The 19,084-nt window shown below is 41.1% G+C and overlaps 1 protein-coding gene across 2 annotated transcripts in view; it reads left to right on the top strand.

The window, feature by feature from the left end:
• MLIP (muscular LMNA interacting protein) overlaps positions 1-19,084 on the top strand; it is a 388,135-nt gene that overhangs the window by 232,987 nt on the left and 136,064 nt on the right. For both annotated transcript variants that reach the window (XM_077290019.1, XM_077290018.1), the window contains 3 exons: positions 9,124-9,186; positions 9,266-9,349; positions 17,660-17,716. In XM_077290019.1, the coding sequence (XP_077146134.1) occupies positions 9,124-9,186; positions 9,266-9,349; positions 17,660-17,716 (204 nt within the window). The remainder of the gene's footprint in view (positions 1-9,123; positions 9,187-9,265; positions 9,350-17,659; positions 17,717-19,084) is intronic.

Genomic DNA, 19,084 nt, shown 5'->3' with positions numbered 1-19,084 from the left:
GGACGGATATGCCCCTTCTCCAGAGACTCCTTGATATACGAACGCATTGCGGCATGCTCAGGTACAGACAGATTAAATAATCTTCCCTTAGGAAATTTACTACCTGGAATCAAATCTATGGCGCAGTCACAGTCCCTATGAGGAGGCAAAGCACTGGATCTGGACTCGCTGAATACATCCTGATAATCAGACAAATACTCAGGAACTTCCGAAGGAGTAGAGGAAGCAATAGACACCGGCGGGGAATCAGCATGAATTCCCTGACAGCCCCAACTTGACACAGACATTGCCTTCCAATCCAAGACTGGATTGTGGGTCTGTAACCATGGCAGACCCAAAACGACCAAATCATGCATTTTATGCAGAACAAGAAAAACGAATCACCTCCCGATGTTCAGGAGTCATGCACATAGTTACCTGTGTCCAAAACTGTGGTTTATTTTCTGCCAATGGCATAGCATCAATACCTCTAAGAGGAATAGGATTTACCAACGGTTCAAGAACAAAACCACAGCGCTTGGCAAATGACAGATCCATAAGACTCAGGGCAGCACCTGAATCCACAAACGCCATAACAGGGTAAGAAGACAATGAGCAAATTAAAGTCACAGACAAAATAAATTTAGGTTGCAAATTACCAATGGCGACAGGACTAACAACCCTTGTTAGGCGTTTAGAGCATGCTGATATAACATGTGTAGAATCACCACAGTAAAAACACAATCCATTCTGACGTCTATGATTTTTCCGCTCATTTCTAGTCTGAATTCTATCACATTGCATTAAATCAGGTGTTTGTTCAGACAACACCACCAGAGGATTAGCGGTTTTGCGCTCCCGCAAACGCCGGTCAATTTGAATAGCCAGCGCCATGGAATCATTCAGACTTGTAGGAATGGGGAAACCCACCATCACATTCTTAATGGCTTCAGAAAGGCCATTTCTGAAATTTGCGGCCAGAGCACACTCATTCCACTGAGTAAGCACGGACCATTTCCGAAATTTTTGGCAATACACTTCAGCTTCATCCTGGCCCTGAGAAATAGCCAGCAAGGCTTTTTTCTGCCTGAACTTCAAGATTGGGTTCCTCGTAAAGCAATCCGAGCGCCAGAAAAAACGCATCAATATTTGCCAATGCCGGATCTCCTGGCGCTAGCGAGAAAGCCCAATCCTGAGGGTCGCCCCGTAAAAAAGAAATAACAATTTTAACTTGCTGAGCTGAATCTCCAGATGAACGGGGTCTCAGAGAAAGAAACAATTTACAATTATTCTTGAAATTCCTAAACCTAAATCGGTCTCCAGAAAACAGTTCAGGAATAGGTATTTTAGGTTCAGACATAGGACTACTGGTAACAAAATCTTGTATGCCCTGCACACGAGCAGCCAGCTGGTCTACACTTGTAATCAAGGTCTGGACATTCATGTCTGCAGCAAGCACAAGCCACTCCAAGGTAAAGGGGAGAAAGAGAGGAAAAAAAAAAAACCTCAGAATTTCCTTTCTTGTTATCCCACTTCTGCAATGCATTAAACATTCAATGTTGGCCTGGCATACTATTATGACCCCAATGGCAGAGGGTCTCAGAAATAATTACTAAGTCTGCAAACACAAAAACCAGCTCATAGGGCAGTGGTAACTGGGCTGACCATATATCTAATCCTAGCACCACAAATAACAGCAGCCGGGGAACGTGCCTACGTTGATTCTAGACATCTCGCGCCAGCCGGAGAACTAACTAACCCTAGAAGGAAAAAGAAAGACCTTTCTTGCCTCCAGAGAAAAGACCCCAAAAGTAGGATACAAGCCCCCAACAAATAATAACGGTGAGGTAAGAGGAAAAGACAAACGTAAGAATGAACTAGGTATTTAGCAAAGAGAGGCCCACTAGCTAATAGCAGAATATAGTAAGATAACTTATATGGTCAGCAAAAACCCTATCAAAAATATCCACGCTGGAAATTCAAGAACCCCCGAACCGTCTAACGGCCCGGGGGGAGAACACCAGCCCCCTAGAGCTTCCAGCAAGGTCAGGAATCACATTTAGTACAAGCTGGACAAAAATGAGAGCAAACAAATAACCCAAAAAACAAAGAAGCAAGACTTAGCTTAATTTTGCACGAACCAGGACCAGCAGATAGGAGCAAACAGAAGGGATCTGATTACAACGATGCCAGGCACTGGACTAAGGATCCAGGGAGTTTATATAGCAACACCCCTGGACTAACGACCCAGGTGGGTACAAACTGAGGGAAGAAAATCCCAGAGTCATATCACTAGTAACCACAAGAGGGAGCCAAAAAGTCTAATTCACAACAGTTCCCTTTTCTATCCTCTGACTATTTAGTGAAGACTGGCCTCCTTTGCTAAAACCTGTTTCATTCCTGTGTTTGTGACTTTCCTCTTAACTCACAGTCAATATATGTGGGGGCTGCCTTTTCCTTTGGGGAATTTCTCTGAGGCAAGGTAAGGCTTCTATTTCTATTTTTAGGGGTAGTTAGCTCTTAGGCTGTGAAGAGGCGTCTAGGGAGAGTTAGGTACGCTCCACGGCTATTTCTAGTGTTTGTGATAGGAGTAGGGTTTGCGGTCAGCAGAGTTCCCACTTCCCCAGAGCTTGTTCTTATTTCTAGTTTAACCATCAGGTCATTCCGGGTGCTCCTAACCACCAGGTCCATAACAGTACAGCTGGCCAACAAAGTGTTAATGCATCTCAAAAGAGGAATAAGAGAGGTTGTGAACCCATTTTTTTTCTTTGCAGTGTGTTTTGTTTCTCTTTTCCCCTTAACCTCTGGGTGGTTCAGGACTCAGGTGTAGATATGGATATTCAAGGTCTGTCCTCTTGTGTGGATCAACTCACTGCAAGGGTACAAAGCATTCAAAATTATGTAGTTCAGAATCCGATGTTAGAACCTAGAATTCCAATTCCTGATTTGTTTTCTGGGGATAGATCTAAGTTTCTGAATTTCAAACATAATTGTAGACTGTTTCTTGCTTTGAAACCCCGTTCCTCTGGTGACCCCATTCAGCAAGTAAAAATTATTATTTCTTTGTTGCGTGGCGACCCTCAAGACTGGGCATTCTCCCTTGCGCCAGGAGATCCTGCATTGCTTAATGTAGATGCGTTTTTTCTGGCGCTTGGATTGCTTTATGACAAACCGAATTCAGTGGATCAGGCAGAGAAAATCTTGCTGGCTTTGTGTCAGGGTCAGGATGAAGCGGAGGTATATTGCCAGAAGTTTAGAAAATGGTCTGTGCTTACTCAATTGAATGAGTGTGCCCTGGCAGCAATTTTTAGAAAGGGTCTTTCTGAAGCCCTTAAGGATGTTATGGTGGGGTTCCCTACGCCTGCTGGTCTGAATGAATCAATGTCCTTGGCCATTCAAATTGATTGGCATATGCGCGAGCGCAAAGTTGTGCACCATTTGGCAGTGTACTCTGAGCAGAGGCCTGAGCTTATGCAATGTGATAGGACTTTGACCAGAACTGAACGGCGAGAACACAGACGTCAGAATGGGCTGTGTTTCTACTGTGGTGACTCCACTCATGCTATCTCTGATTGTCCTAAGCGCACTAAGCGGTTCGCTAGGTCTGTCACCATTGGTACTGTACAGCCTAAATTTCTTTCGTCTGTTACTCTGATTTGATCTTTGTCCTCCTACTCTGATATGGCATTTGTGGACTCAGGCGCTGCCCTGAATTTGATGGACTTAGAGTTTGCCAGGCCCTGTGGTTTTTCCTTAGAGCCTTTGCAGTATCCTATTCCATTAAGGGGAATTGATGCTACGCCTTTGGCCAAGAATAAACCTCAGTACTGGACTCAGTTGACCATGTGCATGGCTCCCGCACATCAGGAAGATATTCGCTTTTTGGTGTTGCATAATTTGCATGATGTGGTCGTATTGGGTTTGCCATGGCTACAGGTTCATAACCCAGTATTGGATTGGAAATCAATGTCTGTGTCAAGTTGGGGTTGTCAAGGGGTACATGGCGATGTTCCGTTGATGTCAATTTCTTCTTCCACTCCTTCTGAAGTCCCTGAGTTTTTGTCGGATTACCGGGATGTATTTGATGAACCCAAATCCTGTGTTCTACCTCCTCATAGGGATTGTGATTGTGCTATTAATTTGATTCCTGGTAGTAAGTTTCCTAAGGGCTGACTTTTCAATTTATCTGTGCCAGAACACGCCGCTATGTGGAGTTATATAAAGGAGTCCTTGGAGAAGGGGCATATTCGCCTGTCTTCGTCACCGTTGGGAGCAGGGTTCTTTTTTGTGGCCAAGAAGGATGGTTCTCTGAGACCCTGAATAGATTACCGCCTTCTTAATAAAATCACGGTCAAATTTCAGTACCCCTTGCCTCTGCTGTCTGATTTGTTTGCTCGGATTAAGGGGGCTAGTTGGTTCACCAAGATAGATCTTCGAGGGGCGTATAATCTTGTGCGTATTAAACAGGGCGATGAATGGAAAACAGCATTTAATACGCCCGAGGGCCATTTTGAGTATCTGGTGATGCCATTTGGGCTTTCTAATGCTCCATCTGTGTTTCAATCCTTCATGCATGACATCTTCCGAAAGTATCTGGATAGATTCATGATTGTATATTTGGATGATATTTTGGTCTTTTCGGATGATTGGGAGTCTCATGTGAAGCAGGTCAGAATGGTATTCCAGGTCCTTCGTGCTAATTCCTTGTTTGTGAAGGGGTCTAAATGTCTCTTCGGAGTTCAGAAGGTTTCCTTTTTGGGCTTCATTTTTTCCCCTTCTACTATTGAGATGGATCCTGTTAAAGTTCAGGCCATTTATGATTGGACTCAACCTACATCTGTGAAGAGCCTTCAAAAATTCCTGGGCTTTGCTAATTTTTACCGTCGCTTCATCGCTAATTTTTCTAGTGTGGTTAAACCTTTGACTGATTTGACAAAGAAAGGTGCTGATGTGGTGAATTGGTCCTCCGCGGCCGTTGAGGCTTTTCAGGAGCTGAAACGTCATTTTTCTTCGGCCTCTGTGCTGTGTCAGCCAGATGTTTCGCTCCCTTTTCAGGTCGAGGTAGATGCTTCTGAGATTGGAGCAGGGGCTGTTTTGTCTCAAAGAAGTTCTGATGGCTCTGTGATGAAGCCATGTGCTTTCTTTTCTAGAAGGTTTTTGCCTGCTGAGCGTAATTATGATGTTGGTAATCGGGAGTTGTTGGCTATGAAGTGGGCATTCGAGGAGTGGCGACATTGGCTTGAGGGAGCCAAGCACCGCGTGGTGTTCTTGACGGATCACAAGAATCTGACATATCTCGAGTCTGCCAAGCGGTTGAATCCTAGGCAGGCTCGATGGTCGCTGTTTTTCTCCCATTTCGAGAATGTGGTCTCATACCTTCCTGGTTCTAAGAATGTGAAGGCTGATGCCCTTTCTAGGAGTTTTGTGCCTGATTCTCCGGGAGTCCCTGAGCCGGCTGGTATTCTTAAAGAGGGGGTAATTCTGTCTGCCATCTCCTCTGATTTGCGGCGGGTGCTGCAGGAGTTTCAGGCTGATAGACCTGACCGTTGTCCAGCAGAGTGACTGTTTGTCCCCGATAGATGGACTAGTAGAGTTATTTCCGAGGTTCATTGTTCGGTGTTGGCTGGTCATCCTGGGATTTTTGGTACCAGAGATTTGGTGGCTAGATCCTTTTGGTGGCCTTCCTTGTCACGGGATGTGCGTTCTTTTGTGCAGTCCGGTGGGACTTGTGCTCGGGCCAAGCCCTGCTGTTCTCGTGCCAGTGGGTTACTTTTGCCCTTGCCGGTCCCAAAAAGGCCTTGGACGCATATTTCCATGGATTTTATTTCAGATCTTCCTGTCTCTCAAAGGATGTCTGTCATCTGGGTGGTTTGTGATCGCTTCTCTAAGATGGTCCATTTGGTGCTCTTGCCTAAATTACCTTTCTCCTCTGATTTGGTTCCACTATTTTTTCAGCATGTGGTTCGTTTGCATGGCATTCCGGAGAACATTGTGTCTGACAGAGGTTCCCAGTTTGTCTCTAGGTTTTGGTGGCCCTTTTGTGCTAAGATGGGCATTGATTTGTCTTTTTCTTCGGCTTTCCATCCTCAGACAAATGGCCAAACCGAACGAACCAATCAGACTTTGGAAACCTATCTGAGATGCTTTGTTTCTGCCGATCAGGATGATTGGGTGACCTTCTTGCCATTGGCTGAGTTCGCCCTTAATAATCGGGCTAGTTCGTCTACTTTGGTTTTGCCTTTTTTTTTGCAATTCTGGTTTTCATTCTTGTTTTTCTCCGGGGCAGGTTGAGCCTTTTGACTGTCCTGGTGTGGATTCTGTGGTGGACAGGTTGCAGCAAATGTGGACTCACGTAGTGGACAATTTGACGTTGTCCCAGGAGAAGGCTCAACGTTTCGCTAACCGCCGTCGCTGTGTTGGTCCCCGACTTCGTGTTGGGGATTTGGTTTGGTTGTCTTCTCGTTATGTTCCTATGAAGGTTTCTTCTCCTAAGTTTAAGCCTCATTTCATTGGTCCTTATAAGATTTCTGAAATTCTCAATCCTGTGTCATTTCATTTGGACCTTCCAGCCTCTTTTGCCATCCATAATGTGTTCCATAGGTCGTTGTTGCGGAGATATGTGGCGCCTATGGTTCCTTCCATTGATCCTCCTGCTGCGGTGTTGGTCGAGGGGGAGTTGGAGTATGTGGTGGAAAAAATTTTGGATTCTCGTATTTCGAGACGGAAGCTTCAGTACCTGGTTAAGTGGAAGGGCTATGGTCAGGAGGATAATTCCTGGGTTGTTGCCTCCGATGTCCATGCTGCCGATTTAGTTCGTGCCTTTCATTTGGCTCGTCCTGATCGGCCTGGGGGCCATGGTGAGGGTTCGGTGACCCCTCCTCAAGGGGGGGTACTGTTGTGAATTCCGTTCTCGGACTCCCTCCTGTGGTCATGAATGGTACTTTGGTGAGTTCTCTTCTGGGACTCCCTCTGGTGGCTTTGATTGGAACTGCTGGTCCTTGAGGTTGGCTTCTCAGCTGCCTCGTTTATTGCTAGGCTGGCTTCCCTATTTAACTTCACTCAGATCGTTACCTCATGCCAGCTGTCAATGTCTCAGTATTGGTTCAGATCTCTCTTGGACTTCTCTGATGACCTGTCTACTCCAGCAGAAGCTAAGTCCCTGCGAGTTCATTTGTTGTTACTGCTGCCTGAATATATTTCTTAGTACTGCTAAATTCTAGTCCAGCTTGCTATCATGATATTTCCTTGCTAGCTGGAAGCTCTGGGGGTGCAGAGTTGCACCTCCACACCGTGAGTCAGTGTGGAGGTCTTTTTGCATACTCTGCGTGGTTTTTGTAGTTTTTTTTGTGCTGACCGCATAGTTCCCTTTTCTATCCTCTGACTATTTAGTGAAGACTGGCCTCCTTTGCTAAAACCTGTTTCATTCCTGTGTTTGTGATTTTCCTCTTAACTCACAGTCAATATATGTGGGGGCTGCCTTTTCCTTTGGGGAATTTCTCTGAGGCAAGGTAAGGCTTCTATTTCTATTTTTAGGGGTAGTTAGCTCTTAGGCTGTGAAGAGGCGTCTAGGGAGAGTTAGGTACGCTCCACGGCTATTTCTAGTGTTTGTGATAGGAGTAGGGTTTGCGGTCAGCAGAGTTCCCACTTCCCCAGAGCTTGTCCTTATTTCTAGTTTAACCATCAGGTCATTCCGGGTGCTCCTAACCACCAGGTCCATAACAGTCTGTACTGTATGTTCTCCCCGTGTTTGCGTGGGTTTCCTCTGGGTTCTCCAGTTTCCTCACACAATCCAAATACATACTGATAGGGAATCTAGATTGTGAGCCTCCTCGGGGACAGCGATGATAATGTGGGCAAACTGTAAAGCGCTGCAGAATATGTTAGCACTATATAATAATAAAGATTATTATTATTAATTTGAGCAAAATGTATATTAAGCCCTTCTTTATGTCTAGTAGAGGGTGTGTCTGAGTCCCTTTTCCATCACATTTTTGGCAGTTTTTGCTTTCTTCATAAATTATACTGAGATTTTCCAATTTTGTGTTTCTATTTTGAGCTCCTTTTCTTCCCAGAGTCATAACTTTTATATTTTTCAGTCAATGTGGCCATGTGAGGGCTTTTATTTTGAGGGATGAGTTGTACTTTTGAATGACTCCATTGGTTTTACCATGTTGTGTACTTGAAAGCGGAAAAAAAATCCAAGTGCGGTGAAATGTTAAAAAAAGTGCAATTCCACAATTGTTTTTGGATTTTTTTTTACCATGCTCACCAAATGCTAAAATTGACCTGCCACTATGATTTCTCAGGTCATTATGAGTTTGTAGATACCAAACATGTATAGGTTGTTTTTCATCTAAATGATTAAAAAAAATTAAACGTTTATAAAAAAAAATTGCGTACTTTTCAGAGACCCGTAGAGTCACTATTTTTCATGATCTAGGGCTGGGTGAGGGCTTATTTTTTGCGTGCTGAGATTAAATTTTTAGTAACACCATTTTGGTGTGGATACAATCTTTTGATCGCCTGTTATTGCATTTTAATGCAGTGCTGCAGCGGACAAAAAAAGGAATTCTGGTGTTTTGATTTTTTTTTTCTTCTCTGTTTACCAATCGGATTCATTCTTTTTAGAGCTTGATAGATCAGGCAATACCAAATATGTGTATCTATATATATTTTTTTATTGTTTTATTTTGAATAGGGCAAATGGGGGGTGATTTGAATGTTTATTTTTTTATTTTTTTAATATTTTTTAAATCTTTTTTCTTGCTTCAACAGTCCCCATGGGAGACAAGAAGCTGCGATAACCTAATTGCCACATCTGGTTGTCATGCTGACCCATCGGTGACCCGCAATCATGTGATAGGATCATCGATAGGTGGGATTAGTGACACGCTTCTGGCGCAATCACATTACATGCCATTGACAGCGGCATTTAATTGGTTAAAAGACAAGGATTGATCGCGATTCCACCTGCGGCTGTTAGGGGCACATGTCAGCGGTGAAATACATTGGGTATTGCTTACAAAGTTGTACTATAGGTTCTTTGTGGGCTATGATGCTTCTTTGAGAAAATGGTTTTATAATACAGCATGCACAATCTTATTGAGTCTACAAATATAATAAGGAAAAATTGTTTTTATTAAGGCAATTGATGAAAAAAATGCAAGAACTTGTGAAGACGAAGACAAAATAGATACACATGCTGAGGTACAGTATTATCAACCTATCTTGATTTCTTTTACTGATGGCAGTCCTGTTTTAGCTACTAATTTTACTTTATTTTTAGATGTGTTCCCCTGCATTACTTAGACAACAGACTGAAGAAATCTGTGCTGCCATTGATGAGGTGCTACACGACCCATTTCCCATGGTAAAACAATAAGAAAACTGGTAAAGAGTGAAAGTTCATTTGATATTTAATTTCATCTACAACTCACTTAAGTCTTAACATTTAAATACAATTCCACATTTTCTTTTTTGATGTAAGCTCACAAACTAAACTTGTATCATTACTGGCAGACAATGGCTATGCCATGCAACCAGGATATGCTTCTAAATGCCATGCGTGGAGTTGAGCTCTGCCCACTACAGTAAACCACTTAAATGCCACTGTCAATCTCTGACAGATGCATTTATTGTGCATGACCTGGGAGGCACAATGTTCCATGTGCCCATTATACATGGAAGACTCCTATACAAATCATGGCAGTGCTCTTTTGAAAACCAAACTGTAGCTAGGTTTATAGGAAACTGTGATTTTTACTAAATACTGCAATACTGCAGTACTGCAGTATATATTTCAAGCAATCAGACTAAGGGGTCTAAAAGATTAACGTTTTTTAAAAAATGTTAAAATGATAAAAAATCAAATCACTTCCCTCTTCTTGCATTAAAAATGAAGATATAGAATAATTAAATAAATATATGTGGTATTAATCCATCTGAAAAAAATCGGATCTCTCAAAATATAAAACTAATTAACCCGATCGTTAAAGGCTGTAAAGAGAAAAAATTGAAATAAAATTGTGGATTTTTTTGTTGCCATAACAAAGTAGAAAATGCTATAAGAAAAGATCAAAATGTTGCATCTATCCTAAAATTGAATAAATAAAGATGTCAAAATGATTCACCACACGATAAACAAACCCTCACACTGCTCAATTGATGGAGAAATGCTGAAATGTTATGTGTCTAGAGAGATAACAACCCAAGCAAATTATTTTTTGTTGCAAATTATTTATTTATTTTCACCTTTAAATATAAAAAAAAAAATACAAGTTTGGCATCGATGATTGGAGAATTATGTTACCTCAACATCTTTACGATTCTTCCAATTCCGTAAAAGCAAAATTCCAATTGCACAATTGCATTTTATTGCACATGGATTTCATTTTTCAAATATTCCAATACATTAATCAGTGCAGTAAAGTGTAATTTAAAATTACAACCTGCAAAAAACAAAAAAAGTCCTTTATAGTCCAACTACCATAATTGTATAATTGTTAATAATAATTGCTATTTTTCAGGTACTAAAATTAATTAGTACTGACTACTAGAAATCTGGTGTATTGGACCATGTACTTAACTGTTACTCTACAATTTAATACCTTCTTCTGTCTTTTGAGGACAATGAAATTGCACATTATTGTGTACAATATGTACCTGTTTATTTTTAAAAATTCATTCCTCTTAATTAGTGTTGAGCATTCCGATACCGCAAGTATCGGGTATCGGCCGATACTTCCGGGTATCGGAATTCCGATACCGAGATCCGATACTTTTGTGGTATCGGTATCGAAACAACATTAATGTGTAAAATAAAGAATTAAAATAAAAAATATTGCTATACTCACCTCTCCGACGCAGCCTGGACCTCACCGAGGGAACCGGCAGCGTTCTTTGCTTAAAATGCACGCGTTTACTTCCTTCCGTGACGTCACGGCTTCTGATTGGTCGCATGCCGCCCATGTGGCCGCGACGTGACCAATCACAGCAAGCCGTGACTTAATTTTCAGGTCCTCAATGCCTAATTCTAGGCATTCAGGATTTTAAAATTACGTTCCGGGTTGTGATTGGTCGCGTCGCGGTCACATGGGCGACGCGACCAATCACAAGCCGTGACGTCACGGGAGGCAGGAAACGCGCGCATTTTAAAATTACGTCACGGCTTGTGATTGGTTGCGTGCCGCCCATGTGACCGCGACGCGATCAATCACAGCAAGCCGTGACGTAATTTCAGGTCCTGAATGCCTAATTCTGGGTGAGTATAGCAATATTTTTTATTTTAATTCTTTATTTTACACATTTATATGGATCCCAGGGCCTGAAGGAGAGTTTCCTCTCCTTCAGACCCTGGGAACCATCAGGGATTCCGTCCAATACTTGAGTCCCATTGACTTGTATTGGTATCGGGTATCGGTATCGGATTAGATCCGATACTTTGCCAGTATCGGCCGATACTTTCCGATACCGATACTTTCAAGTATCGGACGGTATCGCTCAACACTACTCTTAATACATTTTTTTTAATACATTCCAGGAATTAAGGCCAAAAGATACATTTATTTCCAATTGCAGTTACCTTATGTCTGATGTTGTGAAAGGGAAATCAATGTATGATATCTCATTGTTTTGCATAACTCAATAAATAGCTTTACTACATAGTAAGTTATTTCATCTTTTATCTTTATTTATACAGCTATCTTTGTCATTCCAAAGACCACTACATTGATGGAGCTTAGATGACAGCTGTAGTTAAAGTTCAGCTCCTAGAGAAAACCAGAAAATAATTCAAAATAGAAAATGAAAAATGATTCAGTAAAGTAATTTCAGTACCTTTTATAGATAGACATTTAAATAGAAAACAGTTTAATTGCAGTACATTATTACCAATATATACATTACAACATAAAAAAATATGGGAGAGTTACAAAAAGGCATAAAAGGCAAAAGAGGAGTAGTTGAACATAGCAACCAAGCATATATCCAAAGAAAGTTGAGAGAACTCTAAAATGTTGTGTGGTCTGGTGTGGAGGCTGATGTGATGACATTGTATATTATTCTTTCTTGAGGTATATCTGATTGTAATGTATATTAAATTTGTCCTTAGTGATTTTACTAACTTGCAAAATTGCATTGCAATTAACTCTGTATGTATGTATGTATGTATATATATATATATATATATATATATATATATATATATACACTCACTGGCCACTTTATTAGGTACACCTGTCCAACTTCTTGTTAACACTTAATTTCTAATCAGCCAATCACATGGCGGCAACTCAGTGCATTTAGGCATGTAGACATGGTCAAGACAATCTCCTGCAGTTCAAACCGAGCATCAGTATGGGGAAGAAAGGTGATTTGAGTGCCTTTGAACGTGGCATGGTTGTTGGTGCCAGAAGGGCTGGTCTGAGTATTTCAGAAACTGCTGATCTACTGGGATTTTCACGCACAACCATCTCTAGGGTTTACAGAGAATGGTCCGAAAAAGAAAAAAAATCCAGTGAGCGGCAGTTCTGTGGGCGGAAATGCCTTGTTGATGCCAGAGGTAAGAGGAGAATGGGCAGACTGGTTCGAGCTGATAGAAAGGCAACAGTGACTCAAATCGCCACCCGTTACAACCAAGGTAGGCCTAAGAGCATCTCTGAACGCACAGTGCGTCGAACTTTGAGGCAGATGGGCTACAGCAGCAGAAGACCACACTGGGTACCACTCCTTTCAGCTAAGAACAGGAAACTGAGGCTACAATTTGTACAAGCTCATCGAAATTGGACAGTAGAAGATTGGAAAAACGTTGCTTGGTCTGATGAGTCTCGATTTCTGCTGCGACATTCGGATGGTAGGGTCAGAATTTGGCGTAAACAACATGAAAGCATGGATCCATCCTGCCTTGTATGGAGCATCTTTGGGATGTGCAGCCGACAAATCTGCGGCAACTGTGTGATGCCATCATGTCAATATGGACCAAAATCTCTGAGGAATGCTTCCAGCACCTTGTTGAATCTATGCCACGAAGAATTGAGGCAGTTCTGAAGGCAAAAGGGGGTCCAACCCGTTACTAGCATGGTGTACCTAATAAAGTGGCCGGTGAGTGTATATACACACCATGTTCCAAACTATTATGCAGATTACACTTTTCCAGTCTAATAAAAGTCATCACCCATTAGAGTATAATTGGAATTTTATTGAAGAAACCTCCCAATGATAACAGTATAATCTCCAAGATGAATAAAGACTCAAAATGCACTGTTCCAAATGATTAGGCACAGTAGAATTTCTAAACATTTGATATGTTTTAAAGAACTGAAAATGCTCATTTGTGGAATTTGCAGCATTAGGAGGTCACATTCACTGAACAAAAACGCTATTTAACTCCAAAACATCCTAACAGGCCAAGCTACATGTTAACATAGGAACCCTTCTTTGATATCACCTTCACAATCCTTGCATCCATTGAACAAGTGAGTTTTTGGAGAGTTTCTGCTTGTATTTATTTGCATGAAGTCAGAATAGCCTCCCAGAGTTGCTGTTTTGATGTGAACTGCCTCCCACCCTCATAGATATTTTGCTTGTTGATACTCCAAAGGTTCTCTATAGGGTTGAGGTCAGGGGAAGATGGTGACCACACCATGAGTTTATCTCCTTTTATGCCCATAGCAGCCAATGACCCAGAGGTATTCTTTGCAGCATGAAACGGTGAATTGTCATGCATGAAGATGATTTTGCTCCTGAAGGCACATTTCTGATTTTTATAACATGGAAGAAAGTTGTCAGTAAGAAACTCTGTATACTTTGCAGAGGTCATTTTCACACCTTCAGGAACTTTAAAGGGCCCTACCAGCTGTTTCCCCTTGATTCCGGCCCAAAATATGACTCATCCACCTCCTTGCTGATGTCACAGCCTTGTTGGGACATGGTGGCCATCCACCAACCATCCACTACTCCATCCATCTGGACCATCCAGAGTTGCTCAACACTCATCAGTAAACAAGACTGTTTGAAAATTAGTCTTCATGTATGTCTGGGCCCACTGCAACCGATTCTGCTTGTGAACACTGTTTAGGGGTGGCCCGATAGTAGATTTATGCACGATGGCAAGCCTTTGATGGATCCTACACCTTGAGGTTCGAGGGACTCCAGAGGCACCAGCAGCTTAAAATAACTGTTTGCTGCTTTGTAATGGTATTTTGGCAGCTGCTCTCTTAATCCAATGAATTTGTCTGGCAGAAACATTCCTCATTATGCCTTTATCTGCATGAACTCTGTCTGTGCTCTGTTTCAGTCACAAATCTCTTCACAGTATGATGATCACTCTTAAGTTTTCGTGAAATATCTAATGTTTTCATACTTTGTCCACGGCATTGCACTATGGGCCTGCTTAATAATGTGGAACATCATTTTTAAGCAGTTTTTCTTTAATTAGAATCACCTGTGTTTAAGATTGATTTCAGTGATCCATTGAGCCCTGAGACACAATACCATCCACGATTTTATTTGAAAAACAAAACAATTAAATCTTTATGACACTTAAATACCATTTGCATAATAATTTGGAACATTGTGTGTATATATATACAGCTCTTGCAAACATTACGAGACCACTGCATTTTCAGTTTGTAAACTGCTCTTTTATTCTATAAACTACTGACAACATGTCTTCAAATTTCCAAGCACTAAATTTTGTATTTATTTTCAGAAAATGAGAAATGGTCAAAATAACCAAAAAAATGCAGTGCTTGCAGACCTTAAATAATGCTAAGAAAACAAGTTCATGATCATTTAGGAACAACAATACTAATGTTTTAACTCCAGAAGAGTTCATAAATCACTATTTTGTGTAATAACCATGATTTTTAATCACAGCTTTCATGCATCTTGGCATGCGTTCCACCAGACTTTCACACTGCTTCTGGTGCAAAAATGTAAGCAGTTCTTCTTTGCTTGATGGCTTGTGACTATCCATCATCCTCTTGATTACATTCCAAAGGTTTTCAATGGGGTACAGGTCTGGAGATTGGGCTGACCATGACAAGGATTTGATGTGGTGGTCCATCATCCACACATTGATTGACCTAGCTGTGTGGCATGACCCATTGTCCTGCTGGAAAAAACAGTCCTCACCTCAGAGTTGGGAATATTACCTGAGCAGAAGGAATCAACTGTTTTTCCAGAATAACCTTGTATTCGGCCTGATTCATACATCCTTCGCAAAGATTGATCTGCCCAATTATAGCCTTGCTGAAGGATCCCCAAATCTTCACCGATCCTCCACCAAATTTCACAGTGGGTGCAAGACACTGTGGCTTGTACGCCTCTGCAGGTCTCCGTCTAACCATTATATGACCAGGTGTTGGGCAAAGCTGAAAATAAGACTCATCAGAGAAAATTACCTTACTCCAGTCCTATCCTTATTCTCTTTGACAAACTTCAGCCTGGCTCTCCTTTGCTTCTCATTGATGAATGGCTTTTTGCTATCTTTAATTGACTTGAGCCCTGCCTCTAGGAGACTGTTGCGAATGGTTCTTGCCATGCACTTCACCACAGCTGCCATTTGCCATTCCATTTGTAGGTAACTTGTTGTCATCCTGCGGTTGCTGAGTGACATTCGAATGAGATGATGGTCATCCCAGTCAGTGGAGATTCGTTTTTACCCTCTGCCGGTCTGTATCTTTGTTGTCCCCAATGTCTGCTGCTTGACCTTGTTGTAATGGACTGCCATCTTAGAAATTTGAAGGATGGAGGCAACATGGCGCTCACTGTATCCCTCTGCTAGTAAAGTCAGAATTGAGCCCTTCTTTTCCTCACTCAAGACTTTTCTTTTCAACTCCTTTGGCATGGTTCAAAGTTATTTGTACATTCCTTTTACTTTTAGAATATTACTAGCACTTGTTTTGCCATCGTGCTTGTCCTATTGCAAGAGGATTGTGAACAACACAGCAGGGTTTTTTATACTTTCCTTTGTTAAATAATATTTGGTTCAGGTGATCACCTAATCAGAAGCACATTAAGTAGAATGAAGCTGATTTTTCTAAAACTGTGCAGTGGTCTCTTAATTTTTGCCACAGCTGTATATGCCTATGCATCCCTGTTATTACTCCTTGGTAGTATTTTGTCATCTGATAGCAAACCCTTTATATTGTAATCCTATTTTCACTATTTTGTGTCTCTTATCAGGCTCCCCTTGCTTTCATTGCTCTTTGTTTTAAAGGGAACCTGTCACCTGAATTTGGCGGGACCAGTTTTGGGTCATATGGGCGGGGTTTTCGGGTGTTTGATTCACCCTTTCCTTACCCGCTGGCTGCATGCTGGCCGCAATATTGGATTGAAGTTCATTCTCTGTCCTCCGGAGTACACGCCTGCGTAAGGCAATATTGGCTTGCGCAGGCGTGTACTCCGGAGGACAGAGAATGAACTTCAATCCAATATTGCGGCCAGCATGCAGCCAGCGGGTAAGGAAAGGGTGAATCAAACACCCGAAAACCCCGCCCATATGACCCAAAACTGGTCCCGCCAAATTCAGGTGACAGGTTCCCTTTAACTAGTAACTTTTCAACTTTATCTTTATTGTGTAGTTGTGCTTCTAAATAAAAAGTCTATTGTGTATACATACAGTTATCTGATTTTTTAATTAAATTGGAGTAACACTTAAATATACACTTTTTTCAATTTCTCTTATTTATTTTGCTAAAAAGAAATAAATGTAATATATATACAGTATATCCTCTCAATTCACTGGAAAATGTAGCACTTACACAAAACATGACACCTAAGTAATGTAAAAAGAATTGATAGTTCCTAAAAGTGGTGCAGCAGAGGACATTGAACCATAAGATCTAAGCAAAAATTTTAAGGAAGTGTTCATAAACAATTTGTCAGCTAGTTCTGAAAGAAACCTGCAGTATAATATACCTTCCTCATCATATTTGAACGAATTTTTTCTCTTTGCACCTTATTTTTTTTCAAAACTATAATTAAATGTTGGCACATGGATTGATCAGTAGAATTTCCTGACATTTCCTTAGGAAGATTTCTCCTTTCCCTTGCTCTTAGATCAAATCTTCCTCTTGATCAATGGAGACATTGATAAGAGCAGACCTCTCAAATTTAATAGTGTTTAATACAGTAGCAGTAGCTTGGAACCATATCAATGAAAATGTGTCTGTAAGTCTATAATCTATCCCTAAAGGGATTTTTGTCAGGGAGAAAATCGAATATATTCTTAAATCAGCTATAAATATTACGTTAAGTAACTTAGTAATATAGCGCTAGTGCCCATTTCATTAGGTAGCCTCTCCACCCAAATCCTCATCACTTTTCCTCCTACATTTTCGATGCTGCATGTGAAGTTGTCTGTTTATTTCAGTAGCAAATCTAGCCCCCTACGCTTTCTATTTCAGCTGTGACAGAGAAGGGAATGGCTCAGCTACTGAAATAAGCAGTCATGTGACCAACTTCACACATTAAAAATGCAGGCACCTGGAAACATTTCAGTAAGCTATAAAACTTAAGTTTTAAGCACATTTATGTATTTTGAGGCTGAAAATCATTTTAAGCATTTGTTTGTTGTGTACAACATTGATATACAGTATTAATTTTACAGATATACACATATATTTTGCAATATAAGAATAATCACACCGAGTTTTTATTTAATTTTTTTCATGATCAGCACGCTAACGCTGCATCAAGATCTCCAAAGCTGAAATCTGAGAGAAAATCTGCCTATGTAAGTATTTTGAACCTGTGAATTGCACATATATTTATTTGTGTATATACACATATGCATATAACAGTTTAACCCCTTAAGTTGATCACGTCAGATGTCATATGTGCTGGAAAAGGTGCTGGCTCTGGCGATGGAGGAAGAGGCACCCAATGACGGACACTGCACGTCATTGAGTGTTAAGGGGTTAATACTAGAGATGACCAAAGCTGTGCCTGAGAGGAAAGTGAATGCAAGGGCAGATCCCTCTGGCATACTGTATATCTGCCCCCTTGTGAATTACACTAAGCATAAAGCTTTACACAAACAGCAAATTCATATGTAAAGAACCTACAAACACAGTAGTCTCTATGTCTGTGTGCTTCTCTAAAACATTGCTTCTAGTTAAGAATATATATAAAGTGGTTGGCAAAAATATTCACCCCTTTAGATTTGTATCTGCTTTGCAAATTATAACCAGTGTTTAAATATTTTTGTAATCTGATTTGTGTGTGATGCATCAGCACTAAATAGTTGGTAAAGTGAAGTGAGAAAAATATAGGCATTAATTACACATATGGGATCAAATAACTAAAAATTGGCATGTTCATATGTATTCATCCCTTACCTTCATAAGTCACTTGCTTAGTGAAAGGAATTCCACCTGTGTGCAATCTAAGTGTCAAATGGTTTGTAAGTATATGCACACCTTTTCTAAAATTCCACAAAGGCTGCAACACCATTAAACAAGAGGCACCACTAAAAAAAACAACACCCTGAAGACCAAGGAGGTCTCCAAGTCTCCAAACAAGTCAGGGACATAGGTGTTGAGAAGTACAAGTCAGATTTGCGTTATAAAAAAATATCTCAATCTCTGAGTATCCCTTGGAGCACCATCAAACGGAAAGAACTTGGTACCACAACAAACCTGCCAAGAAAGGGTCGTCCTCCAAAACTCTCAGCCCAGACAAGGAGGGTTTTAATCAGAGAGGCAGCACAGACTGAGACAGCACCCTGAAAGAGCTGCAGAGTTCCCAAGCAGAGACTGGAGTATCTGTCCATACACCACAATAACCCATACACTATATAGAGGTGGCCTTTATGGAAGAATGCGCAAAAAAAGCCTTTAATTACACACAAAAATTGTAAGGCTCATTTTGAGTTTGCTAAAAGACATGTAGAAGAAGGTGCTTTGGTGAGATGAGACCAAAATTGAAGTTTTTGGCTGCTAAAGTACACACTATGTCTGGGGGCAAACCCACAGAGCTAGTCACCCAAAGAACACCTTGCCTACAGTGAAACATGGTGGAAGCAGCATCATGCTGTGGGGATGTTTTTTGGCAGCATATTCTTGAGAAAAACCTGCATCAGTCTGTCAGTGACTTGAGACTG

The sequence above is a fragment of the Ranitomeya variabilis genome, chromosome 2, assembly GCF_051348905.1.
Source record: "Ranitomeya variabilis isolate aRanVar5 chromosome 2, aRanVar5.hap1, whole genome shotgun sequence".
In the NCBI taxonomy this organism is placed as follows: Eukaryota; Metazoa; Chordata; class Amphibia; order Anura; family Dendrobatidae; genus Ranitomeya; species Ranitomeya variabilis.
The sequence above is the reverse complement of the archived record's forward strand: the minus strand, read 5'-3'. Positions and strand labels throughout refer to the sequence as shown.